Source organism: Podarcis muralis, chromosome 5, assembly GCF_964188315.1.
Source record: "Podarcis muralis chromosome 5, rPodMur119.hap1.1, whole genome shotgun sequence".
In the NCBI taxonomy this organism is placed as follows: domain Eukaryota; kingdom Metazoa; phylum Chordata; class Lepidosauria; order Squamata; family Lacertidae; genus Podarcis; species Podarcis muralis.
Genome location: NC_135659.1, coordinates 55,219,349 through 55,242,652, shown reverse-complemented (window position 1 = coordinate 55,242,652; position 23,304 = coordinate 55,219,349). Strand labels below are relative to the sequence as shown.

The 23,304-nt window shown below is 45.0% G+C and overlaps 1 protein-coding gene across 8 annotated transcripts in view; it reads right to left on the bottom strand.

Annotated features, from left to right (window-relative positions):
• Positions 1-3: 3 nt before the first annotated feature.
• The window catches only part of LOC114599203 (armadillo repeat-containing protein 12-like), a 53,007-nt gene continuing 29,706 nt past the window's right edge, over positions 4-23,304 (bottom strand). Inside the window, exons 1-8 of one of the 8 annotated variants that reach the window (XM_077928856.1) lie at positions 20,124-21,744; positions 18,626-18,728; positions 12,222-16,770; positions 10,589-10,746; positions 8,994-9,128; positions 5,443-5,616; positions 4,356-4,427; positions 4-2,353 (exon numbers count right to left, since the gene is read on the bottom strand). In XM_077928856.1, the coding sequence (XP_077784982.1) occupies positions 1,712-2,353; positions 4,356-4,427; positions 5,443-5,616; positions 8,994-9,128; positions 10,589-10,746; positions 12,222-12,363 (1,323 nt within the window). In that variant the 5' untranslated portion in view covers positions 12,364-16,770; positions 18,626-18,728; positions 20,124-21,744 and the 3' untranslated portion in view covers positions 4-1,711. Of the gene's footprint in view, positions 2,354-4,355; positions 4,428-5,442; positions 5,617-8,993; positions 9,129-10,588; positions 10,747-12,221; positions 16,771-18,625; positions 19,153-20,123; positions 21,745-23,304 lie in introns of those variants that run through there. The other 7 variants (XM_028733972.2, XM_077928858.1, XM_077928860.1 and 4 more) reach the window with 7 other exon arrangements.

Sequence of the window (23,304 nt, the reverse complement as noted above, 5' to 3'; positions counted from 1 at the left end):
CCATTCCGTTGAAAATAATTTTATTACTTAGTATACCCTTTAGATTGCATTCTTTGGTCTAGACCATGTACTCACTTTTAACCCAAATATGCATTTGATAGCCTATTTCTTAATCTTTTACTATATACTTGCATGGTGGTAATGCTCCTGTTGCAACCAACCTTGTACCAGACCACAATCTACTAGTGTGTCCGATTTAGAGCATGAACCACACCGATTTAGAAGCAACAACACTTTCAGCTACAAGCTTATTGGGGCCTATAAAGAAATTGTATTACACAGAGGGCCATCATTTAGCTGAACCAACATTAAAGATTTTTGTGGCCAAGATTGTGTCTCACCTTTTATGTGGTGCACCTATCTGGGGTCACCATTGCAGGGAGGAACTTGATGTATTTCAAAATAAATTCCTGCATGTGATGTTGGCACTGCCACACAGTACACCTGGAGCACTACTAAGGACTGAATCGGGTCTTCCCTCTATAAAGGCTTGTATACACAAATCCATGTTTTTGTACTGGGGGGAAAATATCATTGCAGCCAGAACAACACATAACCCAAAGTTGTTTTTCAGATTTGCAGAAAAGGGAAGGCTGGCTAAAATCTTGTAGAGGTCTGATGCAGAGTTATTCAATCTCCCCAGCAGTAATACTGTCAGATGCTCCTGAGCACAAGATATGAGATATTGTGTTTGGCGAAGATGCAAAAAAGACCTTGAATATACAAAAAATTGTAAATCCGCCACTTGGTACAGTAAAATTAAGAGAGACCACAAAAGGGCTATGTATTTGCGAGAATTAACTCACCCCACCCCCACCCCCCGTAAGACATGCTTTCACCCAGCTCAGTTTTCAGACAATGCCTACTGAATTTATGGCTGGGAGATATACTAAAAAAATATGTAAAAGAGTGCCTTTGTATATGTGGATCATATATATTGAGGATCTAGTACATTATATTTTATATTGCCTATTGTATGATTCACCCAGAGCTAAGTTTATCTCCCCTCTTCAGATTGCCTTAGAAGGTCAACCAGATGATTTGAAAATTAAATGGTTGTTGGCAGAGGTTGATAAGTTCATCAGCTATAGGCTGCACTATTTGCATTAGTGGCAAGAAAGATAAGGGCAAACTTTCTGGATAGTGCAAGTGCCAAAATCCAGAGATGCTGACCAGAAGGAACACTGCTAAATTTTGAACATTGTAGATTTGTTCTGGTCTGGCGCATGCAATGTCTTTCATTGTGTAGTTGTGTGGTTTCTGCTCATACTGTATTGTGATGACCATTGGTTATAAACAATAAAAGCTACTGACCAACTACTGGTTTCTCAGTAACACACCAGATCTTTCTCTCCAGGCAACTTTCCCCATTATTTTGGCACGTTCTTAATGTTTCTAACCTAACTCTAGAGACACCCCTTCAGAGACCACCATGAGGGCAGGCTGGCAGACATTCGGACGGACCTGATTTTCTGAGCACTCTGAACCTTGAACTGGAGCAGCAAAGTTCAGCAGACCATACACTGATGGTAATGAGCAAATGATCACTACACTCCAGATTCTAATGCACATAGAAGCTTTGTTAGGTAGAAGGTAGGATCCTGAATGCTTACATGCCCGGACCTTTTCCTTACATAGGGAGAGACAAATGGTGATGTCATCTCTTCTCCAACTCTTTTATCATTCGCTCTTTCGTCTAGAAATGGGCCCTTTAAACACTGTTGTCACTCTCACCCGAATAGCAAGCTGGAGGAATATTGAAGCTGTTGACTCTTTGGTCCTGAATAATGTGGCTGCTGACGGTCTCAAGGGGGTAGAAGCTGTGGTCAGCTCTTGGAAGGGGATAGAAGCTGTGTCCAGTCTCATCCGTGCCTTGGAGGGTGTGGAAGCTACGCCCGCTGTTGTCATGGGTGCTGTCAAAGGAGACGTTGGTGCCGGTGGGCTCAGAGGAGACGTTGTTGGGACCGAGAGTGTGGCTGCTCAGGTCAGAGGGGTTGGAGACTTGGCTAATCCTCGTTGATTCCAGGGGGTGGACACTGATGTTGGCCCCAAAGGGGAGGGCACTGACCACCTTGCTCTCTTCCCTGTTGAGCCGGAGGCTGAGGATGACCTTGCAGGCCTGAGCCTGCACCTCCTCCTCGGGGTGGATGATGAGAGCAAGCAGGCGGTCGGAGAGGCGGGAGTTGTTGCCAAAGATGGTTTCGTGAAGGGAGTTGTCACTGTACTGCCACTGCATCGACTGGTACTGCGGGGAGAGGCGCCCTTCGCTGAGGCGCTCCACAAAGACTAACATCTCATAGAGCAGGTTCCCTGGCAGGGATGGTTGGAAGAGGCTCAGGAACTCGGCGGGTGTCTTGGGGGAGAAACACCACAAGTGGCTTTAGTCAATGTCTCATCTTCCTTCCCCTCATTCCTTCTCATCCCCATGATGATGATGATGATGATTTTATTGTTTACACCCCACCCATCTGGCTGTGTTGCACAACCACTCTGAGCAGCTTCCAACACATATAAAAACATAATAAAATGTAAAACATTATAAACTTCCCAATACAGGGCTGCCTTCAGATGTCTTCTAAAAGTCAGATAGTTGTTTATTTCCTTGACATCTGATGGGAGGGCATTTCACAGGGTGGGCACCACCACCAAGAAGGCCCTCTGCCTCATTCCCTGCAACCTCACATCTCGCAGTGAGGGAACCTCCAGAAGGCCCTTAGAGCTGGACCTCAGTGTCCAGGCTGAACGATGGGGGTGGATGGTACACAGGGCCCTGATCCATACATGTGGATCTGTGAATAAGTAGTTAATGACAATAGTAACCCTCACTCTCAACCTCTGTCACTGGGGATGCTGTAGGAAATGGAGCAGCTGCAACCAGCAGGATGCCATTATTTCCTTTGTCCACCAAGAGGTTCTGATATTTTTACATGCACCAGAACACAGAGTCCTGAGCATGGTGCAGCTCCCTACACTCCTGTGGCAACAGAGAAACTTTCGTGCCAGTGGGGGCAGGTGTGAGTGATGGTAAAAGAGTGAGCCACCAGACTAAAAGCCTGAACTTGGTTCCAAGACCTCCTGGGTTTCTGCTCCAGAGCTGGACCCTAATTTAGGGGATGCGTGGTCATATGTTCTACTCTACAGAGGACAAGCCTCTGGTTAAAGGTCTATCCAATCCAAGTCTAGTTTAAAGACAAAGAACCGTATGATGGGAGAGCAGGAAGTTCCCTTGAATTGTTAGCACATGGACCACAGACTGAGCATGAGCACAGGTCACCAAGTTCAGTCTTCCCTGCTATGGTGGCATGTATTGTGTTTCCATTTAAATCACTGTAACCATTTTAAAATTTGCACCTATACATATAAATTAGTATTTGCCAAATTTATGCAAAACCTGTCGTCTTGTTCTCTTTCATTGGTGATACGTTTCCTCCTTTCGGTTAATGCATAAGCAACCACTCTGCTGACAGAGCTGCCATCTGCCGTGTACTGCAGCTGTATCCTTCAGTCACCTGGGCAGGCTAAATGAGCCTAGCTGGAGCTTCCAGGAACTCCTGCCATGTCCTGTTTCCTCCTTAGGCCAGAGCAGCCATGCTTTCAGCTTTCCAGCACTTCTTAAACCTCTCAGCTAAGTCTCCCTATGAGAGGCTAAGGATTTAAAAGAAGAAGATGTGGCCTATTTCTCCACCATGGGAATTTGTGTATGGGCATGCTCAGCACATACACAATTATGCAAAACTGAATAATGTCAAAGGGGTCTCGTACGGCAGCCAGATTGTTTGGAGCATGCAAAAGGTCTGGTGGCCATAGCGCTAGTCCCACATGGGCCCCGCCCACTCTACAAGGAATAAATAATCCTGTTCTGAGAAAATGAATTACCTATTGCCTATTAGAAGATTGACATTTCTAATATCAATATGCAACAATGAAAGGGTGCGGCTGCTTCCAGGCAGAGCAGAAATTGGGTGGGCTAGGGTGTTCGCCTTCAAAGGATGTGATTCTGGCTCCTATTCAGATGCTGACTCTTGTACATTGGAATGCAAGGTGGCTTCAACTGAGCCAGCATTGATTCCCTAGTTGCAGTCCCTGGGCAACATGTATTCTCATGCCTATGTCTGGATAAATTCCTATAACTAGAGCAGCTATCCCAGGGCTTTTTTTCAGCCAGAACTCTCCAGCCTCTCAGGTGGGTGCCATTGCCATTCTAAGAGAACAAAAGAGGTGTTCATGGTGAGTTCCAGTGCCTCTTTTTCTAGAAAAACACTGACCTTTCCCAACCTCTGTCCTTCTGATGTTCTTTATCCCCCCACCCCAATGCAAAGCTTTCTCACGCTGGCAGGCACAAGGGCAGTCCTTACCCGACAATTCATGATGTCATGCAGCAGGTCTTCCTTCTGGGCCAGCGTGCTAAGAAGCTTAAGAACCTGCACCTGAAAAAACAAGTGAGAATGTCAGGGTGTGCAGACATGGGTGGGTACTAGACCCCCTTTGCAAGCAAAGTAGTAATTATAATAAAAAATATTAATGCTTTCTAGTTGGGCAGTGGGGTTGGGGGCAAACTGCAGCAAAGAGATGAGCCACGCTGAGCAAGGAAGATGACATTTGCTCCTTTCAGCTGAAGGGAGCAACCTTCCAGGCTACACCATGTTCTTCAATAGATTTGGGTTTCTGAGCAAGAATAAAAATTGAGGCTGTAAGTTCAGAGTTGAGAATAGATTGATCTTTCCCTCCTTGGATGATCAGGTAGCCTGGACTTACTGGAGGACTCGGGTAACACAAACCCTAGAGAGAGCATACTGAAATATTTCAGACAAAAATATGAATGTGCAAAGTTACTTTATAGACTGAACCAGACCACTGGTTTATGCAGTGCTTTCTACTTGAGCTGGCAACTGCTCTCCAAAGCCACACTGATAATTTGATCAAAGGTCAGGGTATAGATCCTGTTTCTCACTCTACTTCTGATGTTCAGTCTGTGAGTGCCATCAATTACCGGTATGTGGCCAATAAAGAACCATTCAGGAACAAGAGGGAGGTATCAGCAGTCTTGGGTGTGTGTGGCAGAAGTCCCCATAGTTTGCAGAAATACAAAAATAATACACAGAAAAACATCCTGAGGGGAGGGGTCCACAAAACTCCCAGTGGGGACTGTACATACTCAATAGAACAAACAGACTGCCTGTGGGTGAGGGGAACCAGAGTGCAGGGAGACTGAAATGGAATGTAGTGACTGGAACTCCAAGCAGGAGCACTCTAGGCTGCAACATTTTGTTGCAGAACCCCACATGTAATAAATAAAAGATTCATTTAGCAAAAAGGTGAAATATTAGTCATCAGTGTTTCCTTCTAGGAACTACTAGAGCATGAAGTTGTACTACTTCCCAGCTCCAGGCTAACGCTGTACCTGAGGAGGAAGAGAAGGTACCTGCCTGTGATTTTTTGTACCTTGGCCATAGTGTTTGCCATGAGAAGGATTTCCAGGAAGTTCGGCAGCATCCCTCTCAGGAGAGTGTGGGTGTTGTCTGGAATATTCAACCCGTTCAGCAGCCTCAACCCAGCAACCTGAAGGGTGGGGTCCCAGGAGCCAGTCACCAGCTCAACAATCTTGGGAACGTATTCCTGCATCATAAAACAGACCAGCATTTTATTTTAAAGACTCGCACTCTGCCCTTCAGCAGTATTGCAGGCAGTTAGGCCCCCACCCCACAGATGGCAACGAGTGCTTCAAAAGGTGGTAAGTCTTTGCCACAGCATTTCAGGCCTCCGGCTCATTCTGTTGAGAGGGCTCCTAGAGGCACCACCGCCTACAAGCAATCCAGGGTGAAGTGTAAATAGTCCTTTTATGGCTATGATGACTATCATATCAGGGTACCATCCAGACCAGACCTCACCCCCTGTACCTGTTTTTCAGCTTCTGCTCAGAATCGTGGGAAGGAGCAGAATAAAGAGTGACTGAGAATACCCAAAGCATGTATTTGCTTTTGCCACTGATTATCGTAGAATCATAGTTGGAAGAAGAAGAGGAAGAAGAAGAGTTTGGATTTGATATCCCGCCTTTCACTCCCTTTAAGGAGTCTCAAAGCGGCTAACATTCTCCTTTCCCTTCCTCCCCCACAACAAACACTCTGTGAGGTGAGTGGGGCTGAGAGACTTCAGAGAAGTGTGACTGGCCCAAGGTCACCCAGCAGCTGCAAGTGGAGGAGCGGAGACGCGAACCCGGTTACCCAGATTATGAGACTACCGCTCTTAACCACTACACCACACTGGCTCTCCTGACCCCCTGCAATGCAGGAATATGCAGCTACCCCTTACCGGGATCGAACCTACTACTTTGGCATTATCAGCATCATGCTCTAACCAACTGAATCATCGGTCATCACAGCTCGTCCTATATTTTTAGTATTCAAGGTCAAGGGGTGTTGCCTTCTGGGAGATGTGAGCCTCAAGAGCTCCTCACTTCTCGATTATCAGGCACATTTCGGTGCAAATGATGTAGGTAGTGGCAGAGATGCTTTGTGAGTCTTGGGGGGGGGGGTTGAACTAAATAAAATTAATGATGTATTTTTATGCATTTATTTACTTTTGTTTTATTTTGAGTACATTTCTATTCCCCCTTTCCTCTGAGGAGCCATAGGTTCTCCCCTTTCAGTTTATCCTCACAACAGCCCTGTGAGGTTGGTTAAGCTGAGAGATAGGGTCTGGCCCAAGGTCACCCAGTGAGCTTCCCAGCTGAGTGGGGATTACCAGGTCCCAAGCAACCTATGTATGTCTACCCGGAAGTAAGGTCCACTGCATTTAGGGGGCTTACTCCCAAGTTAGTGCGTCTAGCATTGCAACTTTAGTTTCCAGTCATTATGGTCTACCACGGTTAATGTTTCACTCCACCCGCTTTCATTCCCTTCCTTCCTCACGCTCTGCCAGCCTAGTCCTTGCGAAATGTTTCACATTCTGCAAGAAATTAAACACTCAAGGCAGAACGGATTACATAAAGGAAGTCAAAATGCTAAAAATCCCTATAATTTGTTTTGAACAAAGCCTTTGGCCCAGAATTCAGGTTTCAGTTCTGGCTGCAGCTGAGGGCAACCTCAGCCCGTTGCAAGGACTCTGCCCATTCAAAACAAAATTTTAAAATGTGAATGAAAACAAGGACAAAACACAAAGCAGTGTCTTATGTTCAGTGGCTAAGGTGTCCTCTGGTGGTGATGGTTGGAATTGCTCTTTTTAAAGTTCCCTTGTAGCTCTAACATGCACGGGACGAAAACAGTGCTCCGTTGGGGCTCAAGATGCCAAACATTGGTGAGACTAATCCAGTTTTGATTCACTAAAAATCATGGGTGGAATTCAGCTAAGTTTTACTCACTAATATGAGCATGACAAAGTCCGTTCATTTCAACAGGTTTATTCTGAGTAAAAACTAAATTGCATACCAGCCAATCATTGGGTTCACGGAAGCAGAAAGAGAGCACAGTTGTTTGTGCAGCCTAACTTCATGTCAGCTGCTACAATCCAAAGTTCCATGCAAACATAGGGACAGAGGCGGATTAGGGGAGCACAACCAGTTCGCCTGCAGGAGGCGCTGCAACAATGACGAACAATGGGTGGGTGCCAAATTTTGGTGTTGCACAAGGCCCCACTGAGATTGTGAAGCCCAAAGTCCACCACCGATAGGGAATACAAGAAAGCTGCTTTATACTGAGTCAGACCCACTGGCCCATCTAGCTTAATACTGTCTACACTGATTAGGCAACAGCTCTCCAGTGTTTCAGAGAGGGAGTGTCTTCCCGTCTGACTTTGGGTCCCCCGGGATTGAACCTGGGACCTTCTGCCTGCAAGGCAGGTGCTCTGCTGCTGAGCTATGGTCTTTCCCCCATTGGGGGCTGAGGCGGAATTGACTAATTTCATGTACTTCCTGCAGGCAACTTCAAATGAAACATGATAAGGGAGAGTTTGGATCCATGAACAGGAACCCTCTTTTTTTATGTAAAAAGCAGCTGTGGAGGGTGTTAAGATTTTGACTGGGGCTGCAGTGCTGGGGGTGGAGGGTTTAACCCTTTCCCTGTGCCGTTATCCTAATATATACAGTAAGTCCCTTCCATGCAAAGGCAAAGCTATTTTGCCATTGGAGGAAGTGGCAGCCACCAACTTAATTGCCTTTAGAAGAGGACTGGACAAATCTGCAGAGGATAAGGTTATCTCAATGGCTAGTAGCCGTGAGAGCTAGGCACTGCCTCCACGTTGGGAGGCAGTAATACTTATACCAGTTGCTGGAAACCCAAAAAAGGGGAATGTTCTTGTGCTCAGTTCCTGCTTGAGGGTTTGCCATAGGCATCTGATCGGCCACTGTAAGAACAGGATGCTGGACCAGATGGGTCAGTTTCCTGAGCCAGCAGGACTATTCTTATATTCTTATGTTTCTGCCTTACAGAGAGGCAGGGCACTGAACCTTCTTGCTCCCAGTCTTTGTTTATTTTATTTCTTATAGGTATTTCCCTTAAAATTTGATTCCCTCCCTCCCTCTTTCTTTTTTCTTTTCCTTTCTCCTCCTGCAATGAGGCTACATTTTAATGTTTCAATGTTTCAATATTTTAATGTTGTATTTTAATGTTGTTTTTAAGTTGTAATCATTCAACTTGTTTTTATTATTGCTTGTTAGCCACCCTGAGCCCGGCCTTGGCTGGGGAGGGCGGGGTATAAATAAAAATTATTAGTATTAAAAATCTGAAAGGCAGCTTACAAAAATAATTTTAAAACAGTAAAATAAAAATAGGCAAAACATATGAACAATCAACATAAAATCAGCAGCAGAAATGAAACAGACCAAATTAATATTAACAGTATGCTGAGGAAGAAAGGCATATGGAGGGCACAACAGTTGAGAAAACCTTAAAAGCTGTTTCCCTGCAATGTTAATAGATGAAGCCTTCTAGAAATGATCTAGGGTAAGAACTTCAGATGCACTAGAGGGTTTTTTTAGCACCGTTTCCCTCAGCGGTTACCTGGATTTTGATTTTGAACCTCCAGACGACAGTGAAAGCTTTGAGGGCATGTAGTGCCTCTGTTTTGACGGCTTTGTCTCCGTCATCCAGGAATAATGCCACCAATCTAATGTCATCATTGGTGCAAGCATTTGCCTAGAAAGCAAGAAGCAGATTATCAGATGGGAATATGCCTGAATTGAGGTCACCTGAATTAGAGTGCTCCGCGCATTTCATGTTCACACAACACCTTGTTGCCAAGATGCTGAACCTGACAGTTCAGTCTAGGTGGTGGTGTAACTGGCAAGAGATGTGATGAATTTTCATCAGCACTTAACCCAGGGCTAGATTTCACAATGGGATTTCAGATTTTGTGGCACTTATGGCTTAACCCAAGTGTTTACCAGCCCAGCCCACTTTCCGAAGCAGCCTATGCTCTCTTAAGATTCAAAATGGAAAGAACAGCTATTCCACTGGGACATGGAATTTAATCATGGTCAGATACCTCTGACTAGCAACACCAATGCATTGGCAAGCATAAATTTGAAACTAGACAGGGAGAAAAGCTAGTGGGGAGGGCAATTTGAAGCAGGTAAGTGGCAGGGGAAGAAAAGGGTTAAGTGCTCCCCCCTCAGTTGCTATTATCTACTCCTGGAGTGTCATTGGAGCTATAAAATGCACACTGGTGCTTAGCATGTAACTTTCCTAGAGAAAGGTAGAAGGAACAAGTGGTCACTGCAAAGGACTCGTGTGTGCTCAGAAGTTATACTCTGGTTTCCCATTGGTCCCAGGAATATTCCTATTTTGCTATGGGTAGCTATTCCCTATGTACCCGGAGTTAAACATGTATTAAGGTGACAATGTGCCTTTTGGGGCCAGCATTATGTTTTGGAGAATCTCATCCAGTTTTGATTCATTAAAAATAATGTACTGAAAGTGCACTGAAGCAGAAACAGAGTGTTTTCTTTTTTAAAAATGCACCCAATCAGCTGCCCAGTTTGAGCTCCACACAAGCACAGAGCACCTCTTGCTGGCCAAGGGTTCCATAGGCATAGTGGGCTCAATAGTGTTCCATAGTCCACAATGGGGAAGCTGCATTTGCTCTTGCAAGGCTCAAGCTACCTTGCTGTTGATTTTTTAAAAACAAACAAACAAAAACCACAGAATTAATATTAGCTAATATTAGGGGTGGGACCTTGCCAATTGGGGAGCCCTGTCAGCCTACCTGCAGGCTTTCTGAATCTACAAAGCCATGCTGGACCAAATAGGATTTCCATAGCAGAGCAAGCATCAAACAGTCGGGGGGATTAACTCTAAAATACCTCCCCAACCAGAGACTGATACTCTCAAGTAGGGCCAGTTCAGCTATAGATTCCCAGCCTTCACAATCTGTGTCTTGTATGCAGGTTTCAGTTTCTGCTGAAACTCCCGCCTAGTTTTTCTCAGCGCAAGGCGGCACCTTAAATCCACACCAGTGAGAATGTTTGGCTTGAAAGATACTGGAGACGAAGCCACATTGATCACTAGAGGAATATGGTAATGCTGAACAGGAGCCAACTGCACTAATCAGGCTTGATATTGCATGTTGCATCTGTCCTGCAACTTTTGACTTTCACCTCTGATTCCTTCAGATAGATACACTGGGTGATGGTATGAAGCGTTGTCCTCTTGGAGTTGTCATCTAGGTTTGGGCTGAGAGACAGCAGGAGTCTCCTGAGCTCTCCAGGAACATTTGCTCTTGCAGATGGAGCTGGATAATACTCAACGGCTAGATCTAGAAGCAATAATCCAGAGGTGAATTAGGACAACTTACGGACATTTTTGATCCAGAACTTCCTGCATTTCTGCATCAGTGCAACAGAAGTGACAGGAAGCTTCTGTGGACATTTTAATACCTCCTAAAGCATGGATGGGGAGCCTGTGGCCCTCCAGATGCCGTTAGACTGCAAACTCCATCATCCCCAACCATTATTATAAAAAAAATTGATAAATCACCACTGTCATCATCACCCCCAACCATTAGCCTTTCTGGCAGGAGTTGCTAGGAGTTGGGAGTCCAACAACATCTCAAGGGGCATTGGATTATCCAGTTGGCATGGGGGTTCTCTGTGCTGATGCCACCAGTCCCTCCTGCAATCTGCATAGAGCAGGCTGTTTCACAAAGCTCACGTGTGTTGCCTCAAGCAACTGTTCTGAAGAAACCTAGATGTGTATGGGTATCAGTGCCAGTGTTACTTTCTGTGTGTAGCTACCTAACTTGGGGAAACATTTCATGAATCTGAAGTAGTGGACTGCAGTGCTTTGAAACCTATGCCATGATAGGCTTATTAGTTTGAGGGGCCACATATTTTTTTTCTACACCCTTCTGCAGCACACTAACATGATTACCTGTCAGGAAACAGAGTTACAGAAAGACAAAAATGTGCTATCATTAACCACACAACAACTGGAGTGAAGAGTCAATGATGAAGGAAATGTATGATTAGTTCCTGGACAGTGACGTGTTGGGACTTCAGTACCTTCTGTATTTACCTGCCCAAACCCTAAGGTTTCTCTGTGTGCCCTTTCAATCTGATGCTTGGAAGGTGGCCACTAGAGGTAGTGTCCCCAGACACTAGAATGCTCTCCCTAGGGAAGCATGCCTGGTGCCCACATTGCTGTCTCTTTGGTGTCTGGTTAACATTTTCCTCTCCCAGACCTGGGTTTATAAGATTTAGTTTTAAGTCCCAGCTATCCAGTTGGTGGTTCTAATGTAGATATGTGATGGTTGTTTTAGTTATGTGTTGTATATAGTATTTTACTGTGCTGAATACTTTTTTTTTTTTTTACACTGGGGACTCAGCTACACAGCTGCAAATAAAACATTTTAAATGTGTTGTAAAGCATAATGTACAACCGTGACACTAGATGGCGACAGTGAGCTATGCCAAATTCAATTTATTTTTCAAAACCTTTTTTAAAAAAGCATTTTCACAGCTTTTTTAAAAATGTGTGTATAGATTCCACCCAGATCTCTCTTAAACTTATTGCTGTTTCATTTTAGTATGGTTTTATCATTATGTTTTATTCTCTTCTTTTTTTTATCTGCCTGGCATATAGATAATTTGCTGAATGAATGTGATGGATGGATGGATGGATGGATGGAGTGATATATGGCTATGACCCTCCTGGAACAACAACAAACAACAACAACAACAAACATGTGGCGTGAGAATGCGTCATCATCTCCCTATATCCCATTTGACTCACTGGCAAAATTCATTTGATCCGGGTTGTAGGGGGGACTTCTGAACATTGATAGGAGAGTCTTGGACACCAGATAGATGGCTGTAGCTCCTGTAGCTGCAGTTAACACATTTTTTTTAGTTACCAGATCGTAGTATTTCTTCATCCTGCCTTGAGCTTACTAGGGAATTCTGGCCACCAGAAACCCACCAACACAACCACCTATGGAAATACTTGACTGCTCATTACATGGTTTGTGATGTCACCTGAGTCCACCATAACAACTGTGGCACATCATCATCACAGGATATGAGAGGTAAGACTTCTGAGTCCTCCCTCCCCACTTGCTGATGTTATCAAAACATTGTGAGAAGTTGACAGACTACTTCTCAATGTAATCTCAAACAGTAAAATACAGGAAGGGATTATAGTTCTGTGGAAGAGCAAATGCTTTGCGTGCCAAAATCCCCCAATTCAATCCCTGGTATTTCATCTTAGAAGAATCAGCTACTACAAAGAACATGGTGCCTTCCAGGTGTTATTGGATTATAACTCCCATCACCCCTAACCATTGGCCAAGTTGGCTAGAGCTGATGGGAGCTGGAATCCAACCACATCTGGAGGGCCACAGGTTCCCCATCTCTGAGGTGGGAAGTCAAAGACATCTGCTTGAGACCCTGGAGGGCAACTGTCAGTCAGAATAGATAATAGTGAGCTACAGAGACAAACACATTGACTTGGTTCCAGGCAACTTCCTAATATGGGTCCTAATTTAAGGGGGGACACCTTTTTTAGACTCTGAAAAGGCAACAGTGAAGCCTGGAAAGTGCGCATCTGTTTCATCGGACCTCCTTAGGCTCATCCATCTATTTCCTTCTAACAACATAACTACCTAGAGCAGAGGTCAGCCTGGGGGCCACATTTCCTCATATGCAACTTTCTGGAGGCCACACGCTAGAGAATATGCATGAACTTGCCATGCCTTCCCAGAAATAAAATATGCACTGCATCAAGAATACGCTTGTGCAGAACAAACTTACTCAGTTGGGTGGCCACTTACATATTGCCAGCAAGAGAAGAAATGTCTCTCCTCAAAAAGGACAAAGAGACGGTCCAGATTTGCAAATTTAGAAAGAATTAATATTATTTAAATAAAAATAGAATGCACCTCACCAAGACCGTGACTAGGTGAGCTGTGGGCTTGCTCAGTCACCTCAGTGGGCAACTTCAAGGCCTCTGCTTTCCCTTCTCGTGGTTCCTGATCTGTAAACCAGACTTGACCTCAACAAACAGAGGACTATCCTCTGCAGCCTCGGACTCACAGCCAGCCTACTGCTTGGAAGCAATTTTACAGGCATTGGGAGTGCTTGGGTCAGGGCTCTTGGAGGTGGAAGGAGGCATCAGCCTTGCTCCTTGAAGAACCACTGGCAGGCCCCAGAAGAGGGCAGCAAAACCCCTGAGATGGCCCGGGGCTCCCCAGAGACCAGACTGAAGAATGTAACACTTCTATATGCTGTATCCTGGTGAGTCAGAAAGGAGATGTTGTGGGTGAAGAATGTTACTCAGGTTCCAAACTGGTCTTGCTTCCTTTCTTCTTTATTCAAGTATTCTCTAGACATTTCTCTGCACAGTGAGTGTTACTTTTGTTTTGCTGGAGGATGTAGCATTCTGCTTGCATTCACTGTGGGAAGCCAAGTGCGCAGGGGTTGTGCAGTCTGCACTGGATTTAGGGTCATTCTTCACAGCTCTGTAGATGTACAGTGGACTAGCATGGTTTGAAACCTTGGTACATATAAGGATCAGCTGCAAAGGCATTCAGGACTTCTGTTCCTAAGAGAAACCCCACACTGATATGGGAACTCTCCACCTACTGCCTCTTCAGCAGGCTGTAGCAAAGGCTGTAGCCTCCCACTCACAGGATCTTCTTTTGCTCCCTTTCCACCTCAAATACCCATCCCTGTAGCTTTTCTTCTACCTCTCTGACTTTGTCAAACTATGCCATCAAGTCAATTGGATCAGAGCAACTGCCCATCTAACCTCACATCTGCTACTGGCAATGGGCAGGAAAGGATGAGAAATTACTGCACACACGTTAAAACCACTTCCTTTTTGTTATTTTAGATCCGCTGTTTATTTCACGAGTTGCCCCTCTGGTTGGCAAGCTCTGAGCCTCAAAGCTCAAAAGGAAGTAGAAAGCAACAACCCCAAGACCACGGCAGGGGGGCAGGTGGTGGTGGAGAGTCTCCTTCTATGAGAACGGAAACACAGAACTTAGAACAGAATGGAATAAAAGAGTAGATTGATTTATTCATTTAACAAAAGGTCTATACCTCTTGATTGCCAGAAAATCTCTAAGCGGTTTAAGAGAATATAAAGTAAAACCAAGTTCTTGATTAAAATATGGGTATTTTAAAACATTCAAAGATAATTAAAATCAACGGTTGCTAAAAAGTGATAAAACACAGGTAACTTTAACATGTCTTGATATGCTTGGCCTAAACAACATTGTTTTAAGCAGGTGCTTAAATAAGACAGCAAAGGTGTCTGCCTGATATCAATAGGTAGTGAGTTCCAAAAAAAAAAGATTTCTGAAAAGTGTGGGATGAATATTATGTGGCACCTGTAACATAGTCGGTTCTGCATATTGAAGCAGTCAAGTGGGAATATATGGGGTAACACAATCTGCCAAAATAAAATAGAATGATTTGCTCTCTTATGTTCAGCACAAAAAGCAGTTTTTCTCATTCTCATGTTTGTCCTCATCATGCTGCTGTCAATCCAGATTGATTAGATCCTGCTGTCCACAAGGGTGGGTGTGGTTGTTTGATAAATGTTTGAAAATTTCCCCCTTGATTAGGTCATCCACACCTTTTCCTCCCTGTACATGCCCCAGGTGAATGGAGAAGGAAGCAGTGATTCCGATCCTGGTATATGCCCTCAGCATCCTTGGGCAGGTGTAGATACACCCCCAATTGCCAGAACTGCCTACATCTGTTTTCAAATGGGCACAGTGCAGAGTAATACCAAATCAATCTATAATGAGCTTTTATATTTGGAACGAAACCAGATTCTCAAGAAGTACTTTTCAGGGGCAAAAAGAAGGAGAAGATCTAGATGGTGTGCAGATTTACATAGGAAAAAACCAAGCCTCCACTGATTCTAGAACAAGATGTCATGTGTACGCAGCCTGGCTGTTGGGGCGGGGATGAAATATAAAGATAAAGAAGGGGAACAGTGGAGCAGCTAGCATCTTGGACAGCAGCATTTCACACTGCACTATTTTGTTGCAGATCTCATTTACAGAATAGTCATCTCATTCTCAAGTTATGTTGTGCACTTAGCTTCCAAGGTTTTCCCAGAAACTGTTCTTGGCAATGAAATAGACATGTATCTAACCATTTACAAATTATATTTGCTGACACTGCAAGACTCAGTTTCTAAGATGCAGGCCTTCTGACCTGACTGAAAGCTTGGGAACCACACTTTGAGACTATCAGCAGGAAAGACCCACATATTTGGAAGCTTTCTCAGAAGCAGACTCATTTAATCCCCCCCCCCCCGTTTTGCTCAATGTTTTTAGAATGGTCTTGCCAAAACACTCCTGTGATGGAAACTATTTACATGGGAAGCCATCCCCATCCTCAAAAGCTGTAGGAAATCTGACAGTCCACACACAGGGGCTCCCACTTCCTCCCAGGCCAAAGTGTTTTCCACACCATGTGAAGTGGACCTCAAGAGCAACTGCACATATGCACAAGACCTTGGTCATGATTACCTGCTTTGCAGGGAATTGTGTTGGAGCTAAGGAGCAGAGTGATTTGGACCATGCCAACAAACACAACTCTGTGACCTCTGCAACTGGACCCTTCCTGACCCCAAACATCTTACTGGGGATAAAAATAGCATCTGCCCATAAAATTCTGCTTGCACGTAGCCAGATCCACACATTAGATGCTTTTTCTATTTTAATGTACCTGTCATCATGTTACCATTGCAGACCTTCACGTAAAATGACAGTCTTCCTTATTGTTCTCTGCCATGCCTTGAAATCTGTTGTAACCTTTGATCAAAGGTTGTCTAGTGGCAGAATGATATGCATTCTTTCATTTCTACCCCTTTCTTTATGCCTCCATTGCCAAGGTTCTTGTCAGGTGTTTGTGTGTTAGGGGGACCACACTGGTTTGCATATGCTAATTTATAGGTACAGCTGCAAATTTAGAAATAATTACTGTAATTCAAGTAAAAATACCACACATCTCACCAAAGAAGGGAAGACTGTGGCCGGGTGACCTGGATGTTGCCTGCTGCTCAGTCTGCCGCGGGGGAGCTATCTGTGGATGAACAACTTCAAGGCCCCTTTCTCCCTTCCTATGGGTCTTTTCTCTAAACTGAACTTGGGCAGGCCTTTCAACAGAGGATGACCGGGCCCCTTAACATAGGAGTCCTGCCCTCTCTACAGCAGGGTACACAGACAGTCTAGCACAGTGCTTGTCAACCTTCTTAGGCTCATGGGCACATATGAGGAGTTTTCGCTCTTCCTTTCTTCTCCCCTTCAATTTTATTCTTTCCTATACTATACAAATACAGAATATATAACATATAACATATAATATTAAAGAGAAAAGAAAAACTGAAGGAGAGAAAAAACAATAATAAAAGCGCATATATAATTACAATGCGTATTTTCCATTCTCATTTTATACTAAATCTCCATGTAATTTGTTCAGAGATTATAAATAGATTACAGTACACCTAATTAATGGATTTACATTTTCTTACAGTGGTACCTCGCAAGACGAATGCCTCGCAAGACAAAAAACTCGCTAGACGAAAGGGTTTTTTGTTTTTTGAGCTGCTTCGCAAGACGATTTTCCCTATGGGCTTACTTCGCAAGACGGAAACGTCTTGCAAGTTTGTTTCCTTTTTCTTCAAACCGTTAATACAGTTGCGACTTGACTTCGAGGAGCAACTCATAGAACGCGGTGTGGTAGCCTTTTTTGAGGTTTTTAAAGACTTTGGTGATTTTTGAAGCTTTTCCAAAACTTTCCCGACACCGTGCTTCGCAAGACAACAAAACTCGTGGAATGAATTAATTTCGTCTTGTGAGGCACCAATGTACACTGTTTTCGAGTGACTGCTATGGGTATCATCCCCTCTGGTCACAACTGTCCCCTAATGTAGACAGACAGAAGCATACAGACAGACACATTTTGCTTCTCCAAGGGACTTGGGTTAAAGTCAGTTCCAGTAGAATTGATCTGAGTCTTGGAAAGCACATAGAGCTGAAAGAGGAAGTTGGAAAGAGTGTCCCTTTTCAAACTTCCACCTTCAGCTCTCTCAACTTTTGAAAGGGCATAAAGGTAGCCACCTTCACCACCTTCTGGCCAAGGGGGCAGTCTGTGTGGGAGCTCAGAGGTTTCATGGGCATGAAAGGAAAACCTCAAGGTGCCCCTGAACTCACAGGTGCTGCACTAGGACCCCTGCTCTAGTGTGTGTGTGTGCACGCGTGTGTGCGCGCATGCTCACACTTGAAAGTATGTTCGGCAAAATGCACCCTCTGCTGCATGTTGAAATCTCCACTAGATTTCACAGGCCCTGCATAGCTCTTCAAGAGATACTCCACACTTGACGATAACCAGAACAGAATGCCTGTGAAATTGTGCTTATGACTACAGAGAGATGCATGATAAGATACCCCAATATGGACAGTCATTAACAGCAGGGCTGTAACCTTTGATGCAGTCTTCTCCAACCTGATGCCCTCCAGATGTTTTGGATTACAACTCGCAACATCTGGAGGGCATCAGGTTGAGGGTGCGTTAATGAGTTAATTTGTTGGGTTGATCAATTAAAAACCTGTTTTAATTGGCTAAAGAGGCATCCCAGATTAATCAGGCAATACTTTTTTTTTTAAGGGTCCATTAGGTTGGAGCAAGTAAGCTGAACACAGGTCCCCTTGAAACCAATGGAATAAGTTAGTCATGACTTAAATTAACACCACTTGATTTCAACTAACTTAAGTCTGGATCTAACTCAATATTTTTATTTATCTGCATTTCATATATTTAAAGCATTCTTGTGCCATTTTGGCTGTCATGGCTTCCCCTAAAGAATCCTGGGAACTATAGTTTGTTAAGGGTGCTGGGAACTGTAGCAATGTAGGCATCTGCGAACAGCTCTAAACAGCTAATGAACAGCAGTTTGTCGGCAAAGCCTCCTGGGGTTGCTTATGAAACTGCTCTCTGCACATGTACTCACTCTTCCCACAGGTGGATCGATCACCTGAAGCTGCCTTATACTGAGCCAGACCCTGGTTCCACCTAGGTCAGCATTGTCTACAACAGGGGTGGAGAAGCTCAGACCTGGAGGGTCAAATGCAGTCCCCCAGGCCTCTCTATCTGACCTGTGGTGTTCTCCAGAGGCCATACCTCCTCCTCAGCCAGTCACGTCCCCTTCTGACTCTGCTTCACATCCTCCTTGAGTGTTTTTGCCAGGCTGGACTGTGCCCTTGGCCAGCCCCTTCTCACTTGCCTAGACGGAAGATAGGGAGGGAGGAGCTGTGAGTCATGGGGGTTTGGAGAGAGAGAGAGTGAATTCAACAGTGCTTAGCTTGTTTTGGGTTGTTAATGTTGTTTAGTGCCGTAATGCTTTGCAAGTTTCATAATATGACTTTTCTTGTGGTTCTCTAGCCTATTTTTTTACAGTTGTTTTGTTAATAGTGTTTTACAGGAGCTGGTTGTTTTACTGATGATTTTGCAATTGCTTTCCTGGCGATTTGTTACTTTATATGGTTTATGTTGCGATTGTGATGTCCTATTACGAGAGCCAGTGTGGTGTGGTGGTTAAGAGCAATAGACTCGTAATCTGGTGAACCAGGTTCAGGTCTCCGTTCCTCCACATACAACTTCTGGGTGACCTTGGGCTAGTCACACTTCTCTGAAGTCTCTCAGCCCCACTCACCTCACAGAGTGTTTGTTGTGGGGGAGGAAGGGAAAGGAGAATGTTAGCCGCTTTGAGACTCCTTAAAGGGAGTGAAAGGCGGAATATCAAATCCAAACTCTTCTTCTTCTTGCTATTTGTTGTATGGATGCTGCTGTGTGGTTCATGAGAGTGAAAAGCTGCACAGAAATATAATAAATGAAACGAATGAGGAATATGTGTGTACGTGACAGAGAGAGAAAGAGTGTGTCTGTACCTGTCCAAAAAAGGCTCCATGCGCCTGGTCAACACTGACTGGCAGTGGCTCTCTGGCATTTCAGACAGGGCACATGCCCCACCCTACAGAGATGCCAGCGACTGGCCACGGGGCTTTCTGCATGCAGCTGCTTTGCCACCAACTGGTGGCCCTTCCCTCACACCGCGACCAAGTTCCCATTTCTGGAATGGCCTCCGGTGTCTCTAGCTGCAGGCCAAGGCCTGGACGGTGGCAGGCGAGGGGGCTGACCTTGCGGAGGTCATTGCTCTCTCTCTCTGCTATTCCCAACTGGCCCGGCCCGGCAGCCTCCCTTTCGACACACACAGACGGAGGCCTCCCACTTCTTCTGTGCAGCTATTCCCTGAAGACAGCTCCTGTCTTCCTGCGCCCACCCCCACCGCCCTCACAGGGCCATTTTTAATGCTCGAAGGTACAGGATGTTCTGTTCTCTCTCTCTCCCGCAAGCACACACTCAGGCACACTCACTCCGCGCACCCCTCCCTCTTTCTGTTCCTCACTCTCAGGCCTGTGGCCTTCACCTTTTTAACCCCTCCTCTGCCACTTCGGCACAGCTCTGTGCGAAGACAATACCAGACTGGCTGTTGCTGTTGCTCCACTTCTCTCTTTTCTCCCCCCGACGACTCCCTCCCAGAGCCTCTGCATTGCTCATCCCAGAAGTAAAAGGCAAACTCCCCGGCCTCTCATCACCATAAACTAGCAGCTCTGCCTACTTTTTATGAGGGGGTTTCCTGAAGACCTGGCCGGTAACCAGCTTGCCGGTTTAGAGAGAGAGAGAGACAGTGTTGCTTTTCTTTTTTTCTCTCTCTCCCCTTCCTCCTCCTCCTCCCTCTCCTTTCCTCCCCTGACATTCGGTGGAACGAGACAACCCCTCCCGTCGCCTGGCCCCTGCGGATCGTGTTGTCTCTTCTCCTCTGGCCCCTCCTCCTGACCCTGGTTTTTCTCCACAGGTTGGCTGTTCCTGGGTAACAAGGTTGGGAAGAAGATGACGTGGATTCACCGATAGCACACAGGGATAAGCGGAACCATCTGGCAAGAGCCGGCTTCGCTATAGGGGAAACACGCTGGCATTTTTAGTTACCTGAGAACAGGGATGGGTGAATCTGTAAATTTCATTTCCCCCTCACCTTCACATTTTTCCAGCCTTAGGTTCTACATTTCCACATCAGTTGGAGCTTGCTGAGGTTTTTTTCTTTATTATCAGTCCTTGTGAAAATTCATCAGCGAATCTCTCCTGCTCTACACATTTTTCCTCTGCAATTTTGCCTAATATACACTGTCTTCCAAAGCAATATCTCCTAGGATAAAGCATTGTTTAAAATGTTGTTTTCACAAGAGATGCATCTTCATATGCACTATACGATAGGTGTTTATTTGACTGGAGAATAGCACTGCAAAATTCAGAGAAGGCTGGATGTATTTCGGTTCGTATATTGTTTCGGAAAATGTGAATTGGTAGGTAGGTCCAGCCTTAAATGCAAACTGAATTGAATTTCCACCCCCATCCTTACTTGGGAATGGGTCTGCCTGAGCCTCTACCCTGTCATTGCCCCTCATTGTGTGATAGGCTTCAATAATTCAAGAAATTAGACCAGTTACAAAACAGGAGCACACCAAACTAGAAAACAAGGGGTGAGGAAATGTTTGAAGGGAGCATAAAGGGAACAATGTGCATCTTCTTAGTGGAAATGGGGTGACCTTTGTTTCACATGTTAGATTTCTGAACCAGAAATTCTCCCATTCTTAATACATTGTCTCTTAAGTAAGCCCTATTGATTTTTGATGACATTCACATTCAATCTATATTTACTTATTTGTTTTTAAGCACATTTGGGCCGCCTCTCCAGACAAAGTCTTCTCAAAGTAATGTTCAACAATATGAATAACTATAAACAACAACATAAAGCACAAAATGGAAACACTATAGCATTTCAAAAATTACAACATTTGAGAATCCCAAGTCACTTGGAACAGAGAGGCATTGAATTCTTTTTGAACACCAAGATTGAAATACCAAGACTGAAGAGGCCAACTGCACATCCCCTGAGATGGACTGCATAGACAAGGGGTCACTACTGAGAAGGCCCTGTCCCTTGCACCTTCCTATCTAACTGATCATAAAGGCATGCCAGTGAGCATCACCTCCATTGCCAATCTCCAGGCACTGGCAGGCACATCCTCAAACTGTTTAGGCAGCAGCGGATGGTGTGGTAGGTCTGTGCCACTCACGTGACCTGCATCTGGCTGAATCTGTATAGCATATCAGGACAGAGAAAGGAGGCACACAACAGCAACAAAGTCAGAACCCTGTTGAGTCAGGCCAAAGGCCCATCTAGTATTATTATTATTATTATTATTATTATTATTATTATTATTAGAATTTATATACCACCCTATACTTGGAGCTCTCAGGATAGTTCTCTTAAAAAGATCGCAGTATATAAAATAAAAATAAAAGTAATAACCCAATAATACACACCCCCCCCAAAAGAGTCACATTTTAAAAGGGTATGTGATGTTGCTCAGGTCAACCAAAGGCCTAATTTAAAAGGAACATTTTTGCCTGGTGCCTAAAGGTGTATGAAGGCGCCAGGCGAACTTCCCTGGGGAGAGCATTCCAAAGTCTAGCATCTAGTCTAGCATCCTGTTCTCACAGCGGCCAACCAGATGCCCATGGGAAGCCTGCAAGTTGAATCTGAGTGGCACAACAATACCCTCCCCCACCTGTGATTTCCAACCACTGGGAGTCTGAGGCATAGGGAGAAATTCAATGTAGCAACCATGGCAATTGTTCTGTCAAAGCAAATGCTTCAGCTCCTCCCACGTGCACTGTTCTGGTGATTCTCCCATGCCAGCTTGCAGTGGGGAGGTAAGGGAGAGCAAAACCCATTGCACTAGTAGGAGCCCATGCACTGGCTTCTGCAAGCAGGACTTGCTAGCTGATTCCCACCCATACTGCCTCCAACAATGTTTATGCTCAGAGTGTGGAAGGGGTCAGCATGGATACTAAGCACCATCTCTTTCCAGGGCACCGTTTCCAAAATTCATTCCTTCAAGGAAGGGTAATACAAATAAATAGTGGCATTCGATGTTGCAGTATTGGGGATATTTATAAATATCCTGGATTGGGAAAGAGCCTAGGCCATGTAGACCTGAGGTTTGGTGGACCATTTCATCAGTGGAAATGCTTTGGAAGGAGGCAAGTGGTGCTCAGTCTATTGGTATAGCACCAGCTGCAGAGAGAGGAAGAGATGGGAGAGCACTCACTTGTTTATACCTGCTGCATACATTTCTCAACCTTCGCAGCAGCCTGGAAGCTAAACCGCTATTAGAGCAAGCCAACAATATTAGGACTAATTGGAGGGTGTGTAGAATAGGAGGTTAACGTGACCTAGAATAAGCTAGCAACAAACAAAGGCCAAGCATGGCGTTCCTTGCAGGAGCCTGGTCCTCCTTGACAAAGTCAGTGAGAACTTTGCCATTGACAAAGACAGGAACAAACTTTCTATTCCTCCCAAAGAGTGCCATGCCCGATTTGTGCAAGGATCATGGGTCTTGTGTGCCACAGCCTTGGAAAGGGCTGCAAAGCCTGAGCTGCTTATAGGCAACCATTTCCCCCCACCTTGAATTTTTTACTGAACTGATGAGGCTGCCAGCCATTCCCACAGCTCTGCAGGGGAGGATCATTCCCCATCCCTGGCACATTCCTGTGGACAGAGAGTGCTAGCCGGGGCCATGGGAGAGAACATGAAGCACCACAGCTAGCCTTGGCGGGGAGGAAAGAAAGCATGTCGGGTATGTGTGTGGAATGAATTACCCTGTAAAGTGGGGTCGAGCAGCCTTCAGATGAATCAGCTTTTGCAGAAATCTTTGGTGAGCGTTCCCAGCTCCACA